General features: G+C 46.5%; 1 protein-coding gene across 4 annotated transcripts; it reads right to left on the bottom strand.

Annotated features, from left to right (window-relative positions):
- Positions 1-4,932: 4,932 nt before the first annotated feature.
- On the bottom strand, positions 4,933-20,016 carry tpm1 (tropomyosin 1 (alpha); the record flags this gene model as incomplete). Of its 4 annotated transcripts, none has more annotated exons than XM_080002568.1 (10): positions 19,805-20,016; positions 18,801-18,926; positions 18,469-18,594; positions 13,141-13,274; positions 12,428-12,545; positions 11,916-11,986; positions 10,390-10,465; positions 10,182-10,244; positions 10,012-10,081; positions 4,933-5,685 (listed from the first exon to the last, which is right to left on the bottom strand). In XM_080002568.1, exons 1-10 carry the CDS (start codon positions 19,916-19,918, stop codon positions 5,603-5,605), a joined length of 981 nt encoding a protein of 326 aa, XP_079858694.1. In that variant the 5' UTR covers positions 19,919-20,016. The 4 variants fall into 4 exon arrangements, with proteins under 4 accessions (XP_079858694.1, XP_079858693.1, XP_079858692.1 ...); XM_080002566.1 differs by lacking the exons at positions 4,933-5,685; positions 18,801-18,926 and adding exons at positions 7,376-7,829; positions 9,270-9,348 and having other exon boundaries at positions 19,805-20,012; XM_080002569.1 differs by lacking the exon at positions 4,933-5,685 and adding an exon at positions 9,266-9,348 and having other exon boundaries at positions 19,805-20,015.
- Positions 20,017-20,720: the final 704 nt, after the last annotated feature.

Below are 20,720 nucleotides of genomic sequence, written 5' to 3'. Positions count from 1 at the left end.
GCATGTTTTTGGTGGGGGTCCTTACTGACGTGAGGTGGAGGAAACCCCATGTGAACACGGGGAGAACATCGACACAACAATCGAACCCAGGACCTTCTTGCTGTGAGGCAGCAGTGCAATGCACTGCGCCACCGTGCCACACACGGTGGCGTTACATTTATGTTTCATGTATGCACCGAACACCAAGACAAATTCCTTGTACATGTAAACTTACTTAAGCAATAACGAAGACTCTGATTCTGATTTATTAAATGGCTCCTTAGAGAATGAATGAATAACATGACACAGAAGGTCGATTTAATGGTTGTATAAGAGGCGCTTGGTTGCAGGTTACCTGGAGCGGTGGTAAATGATCGGATCGTTCTCGTCAGGCACGGTGTTGAGCATTCCCACTTCACGGAACAGGCTCATCATGTGATCCAGGAAGCGCTGGCCCGCCGCCCGCTCCACCACGGCGCTGAGTAGCGTGAAGGCGTGCGTGGAGTACAGGAAGGTGGTGCCTGTTTTAAAAACACTGTTAGAAATATAACAGGCCGACGGCATCTAAACTTATGGCCTCATAAATACACTTTCTACGAGGGAGAGAAAACGTGTTTTTTCTTGATTTCTCACCAGGTTTGAAAATTAATGGATCCTCCTTGAACAGGTCCAAGGCCTGGATGACGTTTTCAAAGTTGTCTTTAAGGTAGTACTCCGTGTGCTCAAACTCCTTCTTCTTCTGCGCCGTTTTGCTTTCTTTGCTCTTTGCAGCACTGTTTTCCCTGTTAAGTTTCTCTTCCTTTTCATTCGACGTCTTCTCCTCTTTGTGTGGCGGTCTTAGTGGTCTCTTGGCCTTCTCCCGGTCCTCTCTCAGCTTCTCTGCATCTTTCTCGTAGTGCCGAATTCCACTGAGGTGAGAGAGAATCATGCGAGGGGTGATGGTGACCTGAAAGGCACAAGTAGTAAGAAATCAGAAGCGTATGAACATTTCCTCGGTGTTGGATGTAGAAGATGAGTTGGACATCGTGGGCAACCTGGCCGGTGGATCTGCAGAATTCAAGGAACTTACATCTTCTCCGCCAAACTTCTTCTCAGGGAACTCTGGGACATACTTCTGGACCGGGACGTCCAGCTCCAGTTTTCCTTCTTCGCAGAGACGAGCGACAGCAGCCGCTGTGAGGCATTTGCTGATGCTGGCGATCCGCATCACGGTCTCCGGTCGGCACGGAATGCGGTTCTCCAAATCAGCGTAACCAAATCCTGCGTGAAAATCACGTTTGACATAAACGGTGACATTTTCATTTCGAATTAATACAAAACGTATAGAAATATTTCTTACAGAACACCGACCTTCACACCAGACCTGCACGCCATCCACTGACACCCCGATCACCATTCCGGGGGCACAGACCTCATCCTGGGAATAAGACAACTGACCATAAATGACCATGAAGAGATAATAACTCACATAAGAGGAAATGGAAATACAGTAATAATAATAAATATAGCTGCAGGCAGCAATACACAGGGTCTGTTTTAGTAGTGCTAGGTACGTATAACATTTTGCAGATTTTCAGTGATCCGGGATCAGACTATACGTAGTCAGCCTGATTCTGACCCGAGTTGCGAATCCATGAAACCCGGAAAGCGTTGATGACTCTCCGTGATTACATATAATTTTCCGGATAATGTTTTCCGATACGTTCTCAGTACATGAAATGCATCATGGACTCGCACAGCTGGAGTGGACTAGATGTGGTGTAGACTTTTTGTGGATTATAATTTTTGATTGTCCAAGTTTTTTGATGAGTTATGATTCCATGCAATCCAGAAAGGGTTGAAGTGTTTGTTATTATTTATAGTTTTCGGGGTACTAGTTTTCCGATTCGTCCCGAGTACTTAAAATGCATCATAGATTCACACAGTTTGTATGTTACAACTACCACAATGCCACATCTAGCGTCTTACTCCAAACTCATAACCATCCACGCCTCGGCCGGAAGTTTCCGAACGTCGGCGTGTCAACCATGCACAAACGTTCGGCTACCTCCAGTCAAATTTAATCGGTTTCTCAATCATTCCTGCTCTGAATGTGGATCAATACGAATTAAACTTGAACCACGGGATGTCTGTTACTTCCCAGTTCTAACGAGACCTCAACCGTGTTTGTGGGTCCTGTGGTTCTTGTGTTACAGACACTTTTTGCCCCAAAAATGCCAAGGAGAAAAATAATAATAATAGCTGCAGGCAACAATGCACGGGGTCCAGCTTATTGGTTTTAGGTGCAGTAGAGGTGTGTTCTGGGAATGAGAGAGAGGAGCGAGGTGGAGGGGAAACAGCGGCGGTTGGCGTGTATTTATTTGCAGTGTTGAAACAAAATGCGGCTCTTGGGCCAAAAGGACAACTTAAAGGCTCGCGGGCAAATAATGAAATGGTTTTGCTCTATCGGCGCTTAGGTGTGCTCCCACCGTGACGTGTCCGGCCTCTTGGGTAGAGTGCTTGTCTTGCCCCGTCCGCACCACGTCTCGTAAGCACCACGTCTCGTAAGCACCACGTCCCGTAAGGACCACGTCCCGTAAGCACCACGTCCCGTAAGCACCACGTCCTGTAAGCACCACGTCCTGTTAGCACCACGTCCTGTTAGCACCACGTCCTGTTAGCACGCCCTCTTCCACTTCGGGGACAACAAACCCCAACAAACAGTTCTCTTTGTTTTATGTGAAATGCATCATTGGATGGCGGAAATGTCATTTAGTTGTATTGAAGCAGGTCGTTAGAATGGTGCATGACTGACATTGTAATGACTCTCGACACTAATTTGGAATTAAAACTATTATGGAATAACTTGTTAATCACACAAAGACTTTCTGCCTTTTAATTACAGTTTATAAAGTTTAGGTGTAGAAAAATGTTTATACATGTAATTTATTACAACAAAGTATTTGATTTTAAACTATATCTTGTCATTGCTATAACTTAACTTTTTGCATTGAAGTACATCTGGAGAGACGGTAGATGGCGTTGTCTTGTATACCTCAATTATGACGTATTCACGTTGATTTACGATAGCAGTCTAACTTACACAATTTATTTATAAAGTTGTTTTTTCAATCAGATTACATTTAAGTAAGTTATGTTTCCAGTTACGTTCCATAAAATATAAAAAATGTTGCAGTAATTCTGTGAGTACTTTGCACGGCTTCTATTTTTCTGGCGCGTCGCTGGATCTTGGACGCATCACTCAGTCACACATGTCAGTGTTGACGACATTTTAAAGATTTTTTATTACATTTTGTCATGAATCCGGCAAAGTAATGTGGAGCACGGGTTTAAATGATCAATCTAACAGATCTACTGACATCTACCAGGTAAGAAGTTATATAAACATTCACATAAATCCATAGTTTGGTGACGTCTGAACACTACAGAGTGACCGAGTCCACGCCGCACACTGGACACGGTCCAACTGCACCTTCTCAATCACAATCAGTACATTTATAGTGAACAATACGATGACGTCATAAAGCGTCTCACCGTGAACACCATTTATAGTGAACAATACGATGACGTCATAAGGCGTCTTCCTGTGAATCTCCTTCATTTTGGAACCAGATATGTGACGTGTCAGTTGAACCAAGAGCAGCTGAATATTGGGGTCACTTTGTAGTTAGGGTTATGAGGTCACTTTGTGGTTTGGGTTATGAGAATAACTATAAAATAAATATAAAATTAAAATAAAAACTATATAAAAAATAGAAATCTATGTGGAGCATTTAAAAAAGAAAGAAAGTGAGTGCAAAACAACATGGTGTACCTGCACTCCTACCTTCACCCGCTGCACCAGGTCCCTGCTGGCGGTGATAGCAGCCCAGTATCTGCTGCCCCTCCCCGGGTCTGGAGCTCCGCCGCCGCAGAGGCTGCTGGCGGTCTGGGTGTACTGTCTCAATGCTAATGCTACACCCGCAGTCACATCGTAGCCCCTGAGCGCCGCTCTGGACCCGGAGCCTACGGAGGAGTAGCCTCGGAGCGGGGGCTGCGGGTCCGAGGAAGAGCGTCCGAACACCGCAAGACGGTGCCGGGGCCAGAGCCGGAGCGAAAACCACGGCGACATGGCACCTGCAGCTAACAGCTAATAGCTAACACCTAGCGGTCAGCAGGTAGTGGCTAGCAGCTAGCAGCTAACGGCTAGCGGCTAACAGACTTACTTCCTGTTTTGGTTTCTGATCCAGACAACAGTATTCGAACCAGGATTCAGGAAACATCGATCGCCCAGCGCTCAGTCGAAATGAATCACTTTTAACCAAAACCAAGCAATAAAAAAAATGTATTGAACATCTTTACAAACACGATTACATGTTTAATTTGTCCTTTTGATTGTATTTTTTTTTTTTTTTTATAATTCATAAACACAACAAATTATACATATTTGTTATGGAATTGTATTTTATCATTTTATATTTATTCTTGAATCACGAACTGACAAAAATAAAAACAATTGGTGTGATGTCAGGATGACTGCTGAATATAAAGAGTTAGTAACTTGGGATAAGTCACTGTTTACGTTTCAGTTGCGTCGCTCAACTTGCTGCTGGTGTCGCTCCGCGCCCCCTGGTGGCAGGAGGCTCACGCTGCAGACATCCCATAACCCGATGTGCGTTGGAGCTTTGGTTCTGTGACATGTAACTTGCCCATATGTTCACATTTGCTATGGAATTAAATGTGATATTTTTCTTGAATCGCAGCCTCTAGATCTGGGAGGCAGTGTCGTATGATGTGATGAGGAAGGACCTGCTGCCACCGGGAGCTTTGTTTCCTGACAAACGAGTCAGAGGAATTGGACGTTGTTTTGTTTGTTTTTAACCTGTGCACGCTGACAGCACAGGTTGTGCAGGCTAATCTGACGTTCAATGGAATGCAAGACACAACACAAAGCAAGTTAGAAAAAGTCAAAAGTGCCTATATTCAAATTTATTATCGTACATTTAAAATATGGCATACACTTGAAACATCTACATTAATAAAACAATGCAAACAATAATGCACAACCAGATGAGAGGAAAAAAAAAAAAAAAAAGAAATAAATATAATTTGGGAGCTGGAGCGATCCTAGCAACTGTTTTCGGTAACAAGACAGAAAAAGAAATGTTGACCTTAAGAAAAGTCCAGAATGGATGTTGTATCTTTCTCAAACTGCTTGATAACACAGTAGCACCAGTACACACAGACCTCAACTAGGTCCAGGTACTTTGACTTTGAGGTAACTTCTGGGGGGGGAAACAGGACGTATTTAAAACACTCACACTTAAAGATTTAGAATGTGTACTGAAGTGCTTCATGTATTCTTGTTGTCATTACCACTAGGATGGATGTACATGTATGAACACACACGTACATACAAGACTAACGTTTGCAAAAGGATTGAGTCTCTCAGTCCGGGTCGAGTTGAGGGAATCGTACGCTTTCCCTTTTCCATGTTCCCTGGTGGAGTTTGACAGAAAGCAGGTTGGTGCAAGAAGAAGCATCTGGCTGTTTGTTGTTCACCGCCGTGAAGCAACGTGCACGAGAGGAAGCCCAAACCACAAAGTGTGTGTGTGTGTGTGTGTGTGTGTGTGTGTGTGTGTTTTCACATGTTATTCAGTTCCATCAGAGTCTGGTCCAGCATCTGATGCATGTCCAGGTTTTCTTCTTTAGCGTGAGACAGTTTCTCTGTTAAAAGCAGATGGACAGGTTAAAGAGGCGGATCAGCACCGCGTGCTGGACGGGCATCCAGCCCCCGGTCGTTCACATCCAAACTAAATGTGAGTTATTGCGTCAGGCCCCCAGCACCTCCACGCCGTCAGAAGACGCCGTTGAGACGTCAAGGAGCTCGTGCATAAACCGGATGTTTTGCCGCACGTTACGTTTCACAGAAACAGTGTAAAATATCTAAAAACAACGTGATTATATAATGTCAGGGTGTTTGGCTTCTAAGAATTGACATCAAAAGTCAGTCACTCGCAACGTCCCTGGCGTCGTGCGCGCGTGCGGCGCGGCTCCCAAGCGGAGCAGGCGCCGCACGCGCACGACGGCTCGGCGGCCGAGTCGTCAGCCCTCCTCGCTCAGAGCGGCCCTCAGCTGGTTAGAGAGGTGGCGGGTTGTCTCCAGCCGCAGGTGGAGGCCGTCTGTGCGGCCGGACGCAGCGAGGGAGGAGGAGCAAGAAAAGAAGGAAAGAGGAGAAGAAGGAGAGGAGATCAGGGGAGAGCAGCGGAGCGGGAGGAAACCTACCTCTCCGTCACGGGACGTCAGACTCCTCCGTGCGGTTGGTGTTTTTTTTTTTGTTTTTGTTTTTTTTATATAAGAGAATTGAAGGAATGTCGTGCGTACGGTGACATTTCGGTCAAAATATTCCTTGTGAAGAGGCAAAGCAAAGAGACAGTTCAGCGTTAGGAGAAGCAGCAGAGTGTTGGGTCAAACCCCCGTCGCCGCCAAAGTGTCCTGAGTGAAACTAAACCTGTACTTTATAAAGACCAAGCGACAGTCATCACGTTGGGGGATCACACCACCGGCCCGGGGGCCACATCCGGCCCTACAGGCCGGTGACATATTGTTAAATCGGCCCCAAAAATTTATTTTAAAATGACGACGCTTAATTAACCCAAACAGAATGAGAGAACGGAAGATGTTTATTATCTTTAACAGATGTTTAAATGAGGAAGTTCCCTGATGTGGTGTTAAACATAAAATCGTGCGACAGTTTGTTTTTCCCTCGATGGTCAACGCGGCCCCTCGGGGGGAGACAACCTGGCCGGTGGCCCCCAGGACCCCCGGCCTCGCTGGTTTGACTGGTGTTAAACTGCGGACGGGCACAGAACCAAGGAGCCGCCGTCGGGCAGTGACGGTGTTTGACCACTAGGGGTCATGTTTCCCCTTCTCTGGAGCAGATGCTCTGTATTTATTTCGATAAGTGACGGAATGAAGTGTCTCGTGCAAACACCCTCCACCCCAACTGCTGCATCACAGAACCACCCACATCAGATGCCAAACTCCTCCTCCACCCAGTTCCAACCAAACCCTACGGACAACGTCCCCCGCTCTCCTAAGGGCCCCCGCACAGCACCACGTCCTGGGCTCCAAGCCTCTGCTGCGAAGCCGCATCGGCTCCGGGAAGACGCCGTCGTCGCCGTGGGAAACGGGGGGAAAAGGAGCGGAGGGGACGGAAACGCGCAGGAAGACCGACGCAATAAAAAGCCGCGGCTTCTAGAGACGTGTCCGGCGGTTCTCTGAGACGCACAACGGGAAGCGGATGGAAATACAGATCTTAGGGATGAGGGCTGGTGCTGGTGCTGGTGCTGACGGAGAAATTACATCGAAAAAAAAGAAAATGAAGGAAAAAAAAGACGAAGTAAAGAGACGATGCTGACACGGAGGAAGGAGCTTTATTCTTTACACAACACAGAAAGAGTCTGGGATTCTGTACAAGGGATGGGACAGAAGAGTGGAGGAGAGGAAGGACAGAAGGAGGTGGAGGAGAGGAAGGACAGAAGGAGGTGGAGGAGAGGAAGGACAGAAGGGGGTGGAGGAGGTGGAGGAGAGGAAGGACAGAAGGGGGTGGAGGAGAGGAAGGACAGAAGGGGGTGGAGGAGGTGGAGGAGAGGAAGGACAGAAGGGGGTGGAGGAGAGGAAGGACAGAAGGGGGGGGGGAGAGGAAGGACAGAAGGGGGTGGAGGAGAGGAAGGACAGAAGGGGGTGGAGGAGAGGAAGGACAGAAGGGGTGCAGGAGGTGGAGGAGAGGAAGGACAGATGGGGTGCAGGAGGTGGAGGGCAGGCTGCAGCGCTGGGCCGCAGGGAGGCGTCTGGACCAGAACCTTTATCTGTGAGGAACAGAGAGCGAGCGATGACGACACGGAGCCAAAGGCAGCGAAACGCAGCAAACCCCAGTGCATGATGGGAAACACGCGGTTGCAAACCAGGGGCTTCAATCACAGCGTGCCGTTAGAGGAGGAGTACAACAGGAGTAGTAGAATAGTAGTAGGAGGATCTTAGTAGTAGGACAGTAGTAGGATAGTAGTAGTAGGATTATAGTAGTAGGATTATAGTAATAGAATAGTAGTAGGATCATCATAGTAGAATAGTAGTAGGATAGTAGTAGTAGGATCATAGAAGTAGGATCATAGGATTATAGTAGTAGAATAGTAGGATCATAGTAGAAAGATCATAATAGTAGATAGTAGATTAGTAGTAGTAGGATCATAGTAGTAGGATCAGTAGGATTATAAAAGCAGGACAGTAGTAGGATCATAGTAGAAGATAGTAGTAGGATTATAGTAGTAGGATAGTAGAAGTAGAATTTGTAGTTTTACTTGAGTAAAAGTACAAATACCTGGACAGTATATTACTCTAGTAAAAGTACTTCTACTTCCTTCCTTTCCACCACTGGTTGAAATGAAAATGTTTAAATTGAACTTTCAACATTGTGTGCGAGTGCATTTCAACAGGTGTGAACATGCTCCACCTCCACCTCCACCTCCACCTCACGACATTTTCAACTCAAGAGCTTTCAACATTTTTGTGACTGGAAAATGCAACTCGCACACAAATAAAGGTTGAAAAGTGGAGCAGGCCTCCACCCTGTGCTCCACCCGCACACACCGAGCTCCAGGTCCAACACCAGGAAAACACTTTTCATTGAGTATTTAACCCACCCACCCACCCACCCACCCTTCCATCCATCCATCCATCCATCCACCCTTTCATCCATCCACCCACCCACCCATCCTTTCATCCATCCACCCATCCTTCCAGCCATCCATCCACCCACCCTTCCAGCCATCCATCCACCCTTCCAGCCACCCATCCACCCATCCTTTCATCCTTCCACCCATCCACCCACCCATCCTTTCATCCATCCACCCACCCACCCATCCTTTCATCCATCCACCCTTCCTTCCATCCATCCATCCTTCCATCCATCCATACACCCAGCCATCCACCCACTCATCCTTCCATCCATCCAGCCATCCACCCACTCATCCACCCATATAAAGTTGTGGATGTAAACATGTTTTTAGGACTGTATAGAAAACCCAGAGCTGCACAGTTTGGAGATCCGTGCAGAACTGTAGGAGCAGAAACAGCAGATGGACGGAGTTGACATGGAGGGTTCGTCATGAACCCGGAGGGGGGGGGAGTGGGGTGACGGATCTGGAGGTCAGGGGTCGGGGGGGTCAGAGGTCGGGGGGGTCAGAGGTCGGGGGGTCGGGGGGGGGGGGTCAGACAGGCAGGCACAGCAGGTGCGAGGGTTTGAGTATTACATGGAGGTCATGTCGTTGAGGGCGTGATCCAGCTCCTCGCTGATGGCCTTGTACTTGAGTTTCTGGGCGTACAACTCATCTAATGGTGGGCGGAGCGGAGGGGGTGGGGTGGGGGGGTGTAGATGGGGCGGAGGTGAAGGGTGGAGCATCCGGGAGGTAAACAGACCAGCAGACGGAAAGAGAGAGAGAGAGAGATGGACAGAATGGAAAAAGGGGGAAAAAAAGAAGGAGTTATACCAGAAAATGACAGAATGGATAAGAAAACCAAACGTCTACGACAGGTGACGGTGTTTCCTTGTTTTCAGAAACGTCAGGATCCGTTCCTGCGTCCGGCGTGTCGCCCGCGCCCTCGGCCCCTGCGACCGCTTAACCCCCAAAACTCCTTTCCACCAACGCGGAGGTTTGATTGCAACGCCGACGTCCTTTCGAGCGGCGGGAACTTGCTGACAACCGCTTCCTATGGCCAAACTAAACGCCGGCCCCGCCCTCACTGCTGCCCCGGCCACACCGCAGCAGACGTGCGACCGGGTTGGAAAGAAGGAAGTCGCGGGAATAAGGAGGAAGGCGAGTCAAGATTTGCAGATAACAGAACGGCAGAAAGGAGGGGGGGGCGGGGTTTACTCTTAAGAGCAAGGACGACCAATCCGCACGAGACCACGGAGCACGAGCACAACAAGCAAAATGGCCGACGACAGCGATATTAACGAAAGCCGCGAAGGAGGAAAGAACGAGAAAGCCGTACCTTCCAGGTCGTCGATGGTCTTCTCCAGCTTGGCGACCGATCGCTCAGCGAACTCGGCGCGAGTCTCAGCCTGTGGCGGGGAAACAGAGGCGTGAGAAACACAACTTCAGCCAAAACGTCGATGCCGCCGCGACGGCCCATGACCGCTCCCCGGGCGCGGAGCCACTTGCCTCCTTCAGCTTGTCGGTGAGGACCTTGATCTCCTCCTCGTACTTGTCCTCCTTCTGGGAGTACTGCGGAGCGAGAGGGGAGGAGGGGGAAGAGTCAAACAACGGGCCCGGATCCACACCCCCGGGTCGGAACCGACACCGCAGGTCATCTTTTTAAAAAGAGCGGAACGCGGCCGTGCCGCCGCGGGGAGGCCGCGTTCCCACTGACCTTCTCGGCCTGGGCCTCCAGTGACTTGAGGTTGTTGGTCACGGTCTTCAGCTCTTCCTCCAGCTCAGAGCATTTACTGGAGATTGAGGAGGGGGAGAGACAGGACCAATGAGAAGCAAGGAGGTTGAGAGGAGGCCGAGCAGGCGCCGGGACCGTCCCAGCGCGTACCAGCGTGTACCAGCTTGTGCCAACGTGTACCAGCGTGTACCAGCGTGTACCAGCTTGTGCCAACGTGTACCAGCGTGTACCAGCGTGTACCAGCTTGTGCCAACGTGTACCAGCGTGTACCAGCGTGTACCAGCGTGTACCAGCTTGTGCCAGCGTGTACCAGCGTGTACCAGCGTGTACCAGCTTGTGCCAACGTGTACCAGCGTGTACCAGCGTGTGCCAGCTTGTGCCAACGTGTACCAGCGTGTACTAGCGTGTACCAGCTTGTGCCAACATGTACCAGCATGTACCAGCGTTCGCCAACCAAGTTGAGTCTCAATCACTTTGCAGTTGAGTTTCTCACTGACGGACGTCGCGGCGCAAGCAGAGAAGCACGTGCAGCTCCAGGGATTCATCAAGATATCAGATTGATGATCTCATATCTTTACCAGCTGCCATTCCTGCCAAATGGTTCCTTGCTTTCACCGGAACCAAATATGATGAAGAGGGAAAGAGGCTGTTGACGTTGTTCCCATGACAACCACTGAGGCCGACCAGCTTCAGTCCGACTCTGAGTTCATAGCGACATGGTGATCGTCACGGTGTCGTCCGTGCACTACAAGGAAAACTCGGCTCCATTTAATTATTATTTCTCCATCATTGGGATAACTTCAGTACTTGGCCCAAGTCTGGATCAATTTAAAAGATTCTGATGCCAATCCCTAGAGTTGGTGCCAACAATCATATAATAATAATAATAATAATAATAATAATAATAATAATAATAATAACGTTGTGGTGTAAAAACACCACAGTTTTCCTTTATCGTGCTCTGTGTTAAGGGCTCCTTGGGGGAAACGAACTTCACCTCCTGACAGATTCCATTTCACCGTCTCCATCCCATCCTGTGAGGTGGAGCCCTGCCAAGCTGGAGACGAGGAGGCGTCCAGCGAAGCGGAGCCGGAGCAGCAGGAGGGAGACGCTCCGGGCGGCGCGCCGGCTTCGCTCAAGTCACGTGGGAAGCGCCGGCCTATTACAGCCCGGCGTCGCGGCAGCGGTACCCGAGCGCGCGGTGGGCGCGCTCGCCGCTCGCTCGGGTACCGCTGCCGCTCCCAAAAGCCTGACGCCCCCGATCCTACTCAGATCCTCTCCCTCCCTCCTCAGCGGACGCCGCGCAAGGAAGCCCACCAGGAAACAAACACAAACAAACGTTGAAAGCAGAGCGACGCATGCAGAGCGACGCATGCAGAGCGGCAGTGACCGTCCAAACGGGGACAAATCTCCTGCGTTTTCGGACAGAAGTGTGAGGGGCCATGGGTGCTGTGCAGGAGGTGCAGGAGGTGCAGGAGGTGCAGGAGGCGCAGGACGACAGGTCTCACCCTTCTGAAAGCTCAGCGCGCTCCTCTGTGCGCTCCAGGTCGCTCTCAATGATCACCAGCTTACGGGCGACCTGTGGGTGCACGACAGGAAGCGGTTACACCACGAGCGTTCCTGAACCGACCACTGGAATCATGACCCCATTTAAATCAGATGACGCTGCACACGGAGCGCTCACGCAGAGGTGAGACACCTTGAGAAACGTAAGACCAGAGACGCTCTCGCAGAGCGCCTTTAAAGCATCGCAGCAGCACACAGAATGAAAGTCGTTGGCCGGGGCTCGTGTGGTTGTTTGAGAAAGATATTAATCCTGATCCTCGGAGGATTTGACGTTTTGAGTAACAACCCGTTGGAAATCCGCGGCTCGCACGTCACTGCAAGTATGTGAAATGATTTAGAATGTGAGTTTGGGAATCCGACGGTGTGGAAACAGCTGCACTGCGGAGCGGGGTTCTGGATCCTGCGGAACGCTGATTCAGCTGAAGGTCTGGACGAGCGGGAGGGGAAAACTCGCCTCCTCATATTTGCGGTCGGCCTCCTCGGCGATGTGCTTGGCTTCCTTCAGCTGGATCTCCTGCAGCTCCATCTTCTCCTCGTCCTTCATGGCTCTGTTCTCAATGACCTTCATGCCTCTGGGGGAGGAGAAGGAAACACAAGGAGTCAAAGCCTGGACGAACTTATATTGAACTGATGTTTTTTGTTTTTTTTGTAATATTCGAATTCTGTCCGAGTTGCCTTCCCGCGTAATGCAGGAAGGCAACCCTCTGCGGCAGACCCCTCTGCGGCGGCCCCCCGAACCCAATTTCATGAAAGTGCGTTAGGAGCCGGGGCGAGCCGCAGTCGACGCCCCCCAGCACACGCTGCATTTGTTTATTACAAATGATTTTTATTACATTAGAGAATCACGAACCTAATTATCATTTCCGAGTTCGAAATCCAGCGCTCATTTCGATGGGATCTCAATTCTGAATGGGAATCGTGACGCCCCACGTGACAACTGCACACCAACACCGCTAGGTGGAGCTTTAATATTGGCTTTTCAAAGTAAAAGTCTGATGGCTTTGTGGTGGCCGTTATGTTGAAATCTCTGCCCCACGGGTATTATCACCCCAAGCAAAGTGATGGAGACAGAGGCACGAGGCCTTTCCTCCAACCCCGGCTGGACATGTCAGGTCTCTGGAACACCGCGGGGGGGCGGCCCGGGGTCCGGCCGTCCTTGCAGCCCACCTCTCGCTCTCATCTGCAGCCTTCTCAGCCTCCTCCAGCTTGGTCAGGGCGGTGGCCAGACGCTCCTGCGCGCGGTCCAGCTCCTCCTCAACCAGCTGGATGCGTCTGTTAAGGGAAGCGACATCACTCTCAGCCTGAAGGGGGGGGGGAGAGGTCAGAGGTCAGGAGAGCTGCAGAGGAAGGTTGTCAACGGACACACGGAACCTGAATCTGACATTATGTGGAAAAAAAATACCGGTATCAACACAAAGGAAGCAGGAGACTCTGGATTTTTTAATTATTGGTGCGGTCGCATTTTTATTTCCGTGTCTGAGTTGAGTGGCTGTGTCGTCCTGAGGGGCTGCTCTCACTGATCCTGTGTGATCATTTAAAGTAATCCCCAGGTTGAGCTTAACTTGAACACACCGCCTCATTACTGGGCCCTGGAGACATTTAGCAGGGAACAGGACAATTACTCGGACGACGGCGTCACAAAACCTGCACACGCAGAACGACAGAAGTTATTAGATAGATCACAAACATAGGTTTTAATCTGAAGCAAACTGTATAAGAATGGAACATATAACCCTCCTTTAGAGATGTTGAACTACAACTCTAGTCATACAACTCCACCCGAGTCCTTTCTTGAAACCTGTTCACTCTTATTAACATTGGGGATTATATTTTGGCATTTCACACTGACGTTAAAATAAACCAAGACTTATCTTATCGAATAAGGGTTTTCTTGGATTAGATTGAATATTAGTGTTTCAGCTTCAGGTTCACCTTGCTGCTGCTGCTACCAACGAGGAAGCAGGTTGCATGAAATGTCCTTATAAGGAGATTTAACAGACACACCAGAGTCTGAGCAAATGAAGCTTCACTGCTGTCAGCTCTCAGTTGAATAACTCTACAACTCTGTCTTTAAGTTTTAATATAATGCTGCAAGCGTTATCATCTATATTATCAAAGTAAATGATCCAACTAGATGATCCGATGTGTCACAACGAGGAAACTCCACTGTTTAGTTAACAGACAATGATACCGGTGTCAGAGCATCCGCTTGGCTCAAACTGTGGCGAAAGCAGCAGATCAGGCTTCATTTAAGATGAGGTCCCTTTTTAAACAATAAGGTTTGGAGCCGCAGGCAACGGTCTTACTTCTTCTCTGTGTTTTCTCTCCAGCGCCAGGTTTCCCTGCAGCCGCTCGGCTTTCTCCTCGGCCCCATTCGCCTGCTCTTGCAGGAATTTGATTTTCCGTCTGACCACGTCCAGCGATCCAGATCCAGCCATCACACCTGAACCTGCAGCAGCTAAAACCCGCAGCTGCAGCCTCCACCCGCAGCCTAGAATCTAGTAACACCAACCTAAACCTGTAGCCTAGAAGCCAGCAACACCACCCAAATCTGTAGCCTAGACGCCAGCAACACCACCCAAATCTGTAGCCTAGACGCCAGCAACACCACCCAAAGCTGCAGCCTAGACGCCAGCAACACCACCCAAATCTGTAGCCTAGACGCCAGCAACACCACCCAAAGCTGCAGCCTAGACGCCAGCAACACCACCCAAAGCTGCAGCGCGCACCTGACCTGCAGCGCACAACGCTTCGGAATGCACTTTATGCTGCGTTCAACGGAAATTGAAAATCGGAATATTCCGAGTCAGTGGACGACGCATAGCGCCGCCATCTTGAAGCGGTGTCTGGCTGAGCGCTGCATTTCAGGGCTTTGGGACACGGTCGGAAACGCTGCAGCTTGGTACTGATCCATGTAACAAATAAAGATGTACACTTGTGTATAAACAATGATAATTATTCATCATTTATACAAAGCTGTACTCCCTTAATTGTTCCGCATATACAATAGTTTTGTTCTGCCCCCGTTCATCTCTCAGCCTTTAAACCTCGGTGTCGACGACGCGTCGTGCGTCACATGCAGCACAATGTTCATATTGTTTTCCATCAGTTGCTTCGGTTTCGTCGCCTCTAGTGCGGTGAGCGGACTTTGAAGACCGTGCCAAGACGGCGGCGGCATTTACGTCCCTGAGTCACCGCGCCGCGGCGTCCAGGGCTCGGCGCCTGTTCGGGAAAACACAGACACGCATTCGGAGCCGCGGTGACGTTGACAGCACACGGAGCTGAACAACACACGGAGCTGAACAACACACGCAGCTGAACAACACACGGAGCTGAACAACACACGGAGCTGAACAACACACGCAGCTGAACAACACACGGAGCTGAACAACACACGCAGCTGAACGGCGCTTTAGTCGCGTTTCAAATGAGCGAGCTCTTTTTTTTTCCGAGGTCTCCGGAACGCGGCATGCGGTGGAGCGCTCAGCGACGCACGTAGAAACTATTTGTAGGTTGAAAAGAAAACGACAAATCAAACAACTTGTTACTTGACTCAACTGCTTGTTTGAAAACACGACGCAAGGCAAATTCATCTCACAGAGCACGACACGACACGACACGACACGACACGGACACGACACGACACGACACGACACGACACGACACGGACACGCCCACTTCCTCTGGGATCCAGCGCCCCCTGGCGGACAACTCTAGAAGTTCAGATCAATCTATATCATATTATATTATATTATATTATATTATATTATATTATATTATATCCTAATATATTATATTATATTATATTATATTATATTATATTATATTATATCATATTATATTATATTATATTATATTATATTATATTATATTATATTATATCCTAATATATTATATTATATTATATTATATTATATTATATTATATTATATTATATCATATTATATTATATTATATTATATTATATTATATTATATTATATTATATCCTAATATATTATATTATATTATATTATATTATATTATATTATATTATATCATATTATATTATATTATATTATATTATATTATATTATATCCTAATATATTATATTATATTATATTATATTATATTATATCCTAATATATTATATTATATTATATTATATTATATTATATCCTAATATATTATATTATATTATATCCTAATATATTATATTATATTATATTATATTATATTATATTATATTATATCCTAATATATTATATTATATTATATTATATCCTAATATATTATATTATATTATATTATATTATATTATATCCTATTATATTATATTATATTATATTATATTATATTATATCCTAATATATTATATTATATTATATTATATTATATCATATTATATTATATTATATTATATTATATTATATTATATCCTACCAAGGGATCCTTTGTTGTTACAGTTATAAACTACGAACTTGAACTATGCTATGAACTTAAAACATGTATTTTCTATGCATGTCCTGATTCATATTATAAATCATTCTCTAATTGTTATCTTTATTTTTTGATGGTGAAAATTAACTTCACGTGGTCGTATAGTTTCCACTTGGGTCATATATGAAAAAAAAAAAGTTGTTGTTTTTTCCTTGTTAAAGTGGCTGGTTTGAGCCTGGTCGCAGCAGCAGGCCGCAGCTCTGTCCTGACCATATAAAGCACTGATCTATATTTATCCAGCGTCCCTGCAGGAGCTGCAGAAACAGCACATTTAGCGACTTCTGTCTCCCGAGGAGGCTCCGTCTGCCCTGCAGAGTCAGACCAGACTGAGGGATGAAACATTTGGAGGCTGCTAAAAACCCTCCAGTCTGTCAGAGGAATTACTTTGCTTTTTTAAAATCCTCCTACTTTCCTTGTGTCGATCCAGAAGTGATTATAGTTGTGCACTGTGAGTAAAAACACCAAGTGAAGAACAGTTTTACACATTAGGACGAAGGGAGTCTCGGAAACAAGTTTTGAGAGGAAAGAACTTTTCACTTTCCATTGGAGTCACATTCGGGGCCTAATAGCAGCCAGTGGTGAGAAGTACTGAGGTACAAGTACTGTTATTGCACTTGTGCAATTGCACATTTTTCAAGTACGAGCTATTGACTTAAATATGATAAGTATAAACAAATATCTATACTTTCTACATTTCTAAAACAGTCGTGGTACTTTAGTTATGAAAGTCAATCTGGACTTATATTTCTATTTTAAATTAACCCTTTATTATTCAGGGTATTGGATATGTTTATCCTAGTATATTGTATTATATCCTATTATATAATAGTACATCCCAGTATATCCTAGTATATCCTAGTATATCCTAGTATATCCAAGGATATACTAGTATATCCTAGTATATTCTGGTATATCTGAGTATATCCTAGTATATCCGAGTATATCGAAGTACATACTAGTATATCCTAGTGCGTCCTAGTACATCTCAGTATATCCCAGTACATCCCAGTACATCCTAGTATATCCTAGTATATCCCAGTATATCCCAGTACATCCTAGCGTATCCCAGTATATCCTAGTATATCCCAGTACATCCTAGTATATCCCAGTATATCCTAGTATATCCTATTATATCCTAGTATATCCCAGTATATTCTAGTATATCCTAGTATATCCTAGTATATCCAAGTAAACCTGAGAATATCCTCGTATATCCCAGTATATCCTAGTATATCCCAGTATATCCAACTACATCCTAGTATATCCTAGTATATCCCAGTGTATCTGAGTACATCCTAGTATATCCTAGTATGTCCTAGTATATATTGTTATATCCTAGTATATCCCAGTATATCCTAGTATATCCCAGTATATCCTAGTTTATCCGAGTACATCCTAGTATATCCTAGTATATCCTAGTATATCCCAGTATATCTGAGTACATCCTAGTACATCCTGTTATATCCTAGTATATCCCAGTATATGCCAGTATATTCTAGTATATCCCAGTATATCCCAATATATCCTCGTATATCCTAGTATATCCGAGTATATCTGAGAATATCCTCGTATATCCCAGTATATCCTAGTATATCCTAGTATATCCCAGTATATCCAAGTACATCCTAGTATATCCGAGTATATCCTAGTATATCAGAGTATATCTGAGTATATCTGTGAATATCCTAGTATAGCCTAGTATATCCGAGTATATCTGAGTATATATCCTCGTATATCCTAGATAAGTACTTTTAATACCTAGGGTACACTTAAGAGCAAGTACTTATATACTTGCAATTAAGTAGAAACACCAATGTGCTCAGGGTATTTGTACTTTTACTTCATTAGAAGTCAGAGCCACCCCTCCCACCACTGGCCGCATCACATTGAATAGCTGGACCTCCCACTGGGTCCTGTGTAAGTGAAGGTGAGGAGGTGGGGAGGTGAGCAGGTGAGCAGGTGAGCAGGTGAGCAGGAAAGGTGCGTGTGCGTGTGCGCCCCCCGGGGCCCACTCACATCCGCGGCCTTCTTCTCGGCCAGCTCCAGCTTCTCCTGCGCGTCCTTCAGCGCCTCGGAGTACTTGTCCAGCTCGTCCTCCGTTCCCTTCAGCTTCTTCTGCAGAGCCACCAGGTCATCCTCCAGCTGCCGGGGGCACGGCGCCAGGTGGGAGCGCACGGGGCGGCGGGGTGAGGGCAGGCGGACAGGTCGACGGAGAGGAGAGGAGGAGGCGGTGGAGGGAGGAGGAAGAGGAGGAGGAGGAGGAGGCGGAGGAGGAAGGAAGAGGAGGAAGGAAGAGGAGGAGGAAGGAGCAGGGGAGGAAGGGGAAGAAGCAGAGCGGTTAGCGGTACCTGGGTGGCGCCCTCCCCGGCCGCCAGCAGCTTCTCCTCGGCGCTCTGGAACTCCTCAAACACTTTGTCGCGCTCGTCCTCCGTGACGCGCAATTTCTTTTCCAACTCCCTAATGTCATCCTCTAACTGGACAGCAGGCAGGTTACCAAGGTTACCATGTCACACTTATACATGCATTATCACACTTATGAATAATAATAATAATAACAATAATAATATTAATATCAATAATGTCACTGACAACAACAACAATAATAATATAAATATTATTAATCATAATAATAACAATAATAATAATAATAATAATACCATTAATAATATAAAATAATAATAATAATAATATTAATACGTAATTTCACTGACAACAATAATAATAATAATGCAATAATAATAATGATAATACTAATAATACATTTAAAATTAAGGATGTCAATAGTTGCACTGACAACAATAATAATAATAAAATAATAATAATGATAAAATAATAATAATACTATGAATATTAATCATTTCTATAGTTGCAATGACAACGATAAAAATACAATAATAACAATAATAATAATTCATTAATAACAGTAGGCCTTCTAGTAATAATAACAATACCACTATAAATATATATATATATATATATGCATACATATATGTAAAATATATACAATATTTATATATATATATAAATATGTATATAAAATATTGATAAATACATTTATATATATATATATAAATTTCTATATAAAATATATATATATATATATATATATATATATATATATATATATATTATTATTTGATTTTTGTTCTTCATAACGTGTTTATTTCTCCTGTGTGCATTAAGTTAATTTCTAGTTAAAAAGTTAATTTCTAGTTAAAAAGTTGACTTCTAGTTAAAAAGTTAGTATGGTCTACACTGACATAACTTTTGAACATATTCATATTTGGACATAAGGGAGGTTTCTCCAGTCATCCATGGGTGTGATTAGTCCGGATCGATCGGCGGTGCCGACCTGCTTGCTCCTGTCCTCCGCCGCCTTCTTGTCGCCCTCGGCCTGCTCGGCCCGGTCCAGGGCGTTCTCCTTGTCCAGCTTCAGCATCTGCATCTTCTTCTTGATGGCGTCCATGGCTGCGGCTTAGAGTTCCTCCAAAGAGTCCAAAAACAAACACGGGGAGACGGGATGAGTCCTCACGGAGCGCTGGGAGCCAGTGGGAGCACCGGGAGCCGCAGCCCGGCCCTTAAGTAGCTCCAAGGGGGGAGGACCAGGGGGAGGACCAGCGGGAGGATCAGGGGGAGGACCAGAGGAGGACCACGGAGTACCAGGGACGACCAGGGGGACGACCAGGGGGAGGACCAGGGGGAGGACCAGGGGGAGGACCAGGGGGAGGACCAGAGGAGGACCAGGGGGAGGACCAGGGGGAGGACCAGGGGGAGGACCAGGGGGAGGACCAGCGCGACCTGATTCGCTGCTCCGGGACATTTGACCGCTTAGATGCCTCAATAAGGGGAGTGATGGAGCTGGGTGGGTCCGACCAGAAGACCCCCAGGGTGGGGGTCCTGCTGCTGGGAATAAAAGACACTGGGAGGATGAAGGAGAGGAGGAAGGAGAGGAGGAAGGAGAGGAGGAGGAAAGGAGGAAGGAGAGGAGGAAGGAGAGGAGGAGGAGAGGAGGAAGGAGAGGAGGAGGAAAGGAGGAAGGAGAGGATGAGGAGAGGAGGAAGGAGAGGAGGAAGGAGAGGATGAGGAGAGGAGGAAGGAGAGGATGAGGAGAGGAAGAAGGAGAGGAGGAGGAGAGGAGGAAGGAGAGGAGGAGGAAAGGAGGAAGGAGAGGATGAGGAGAGGAGGAAGGAGAGAATGAGGAGAGTGGGAAGAAAAAATAAATACAAAAACATGTTTTTTTAATTTGATTGATTATATTTTCATATAAA

Source organism: Zeus faber (assembly GCF_960531495.2).
Source record: "Zeus faber genome assembly, chromosome: 6".
NCBI classification, from domain to species: Eukaryota; Metazoa; Chordata; class Actinopteri; order Zeiformes; family Zeidae; genus Zeus; species Zeus faber.
The sequence above is the reverse complement of the archived record's forward strand: the minus strand, read 5'-3'. Positions and strand labels throughout refer to the sequence as shown.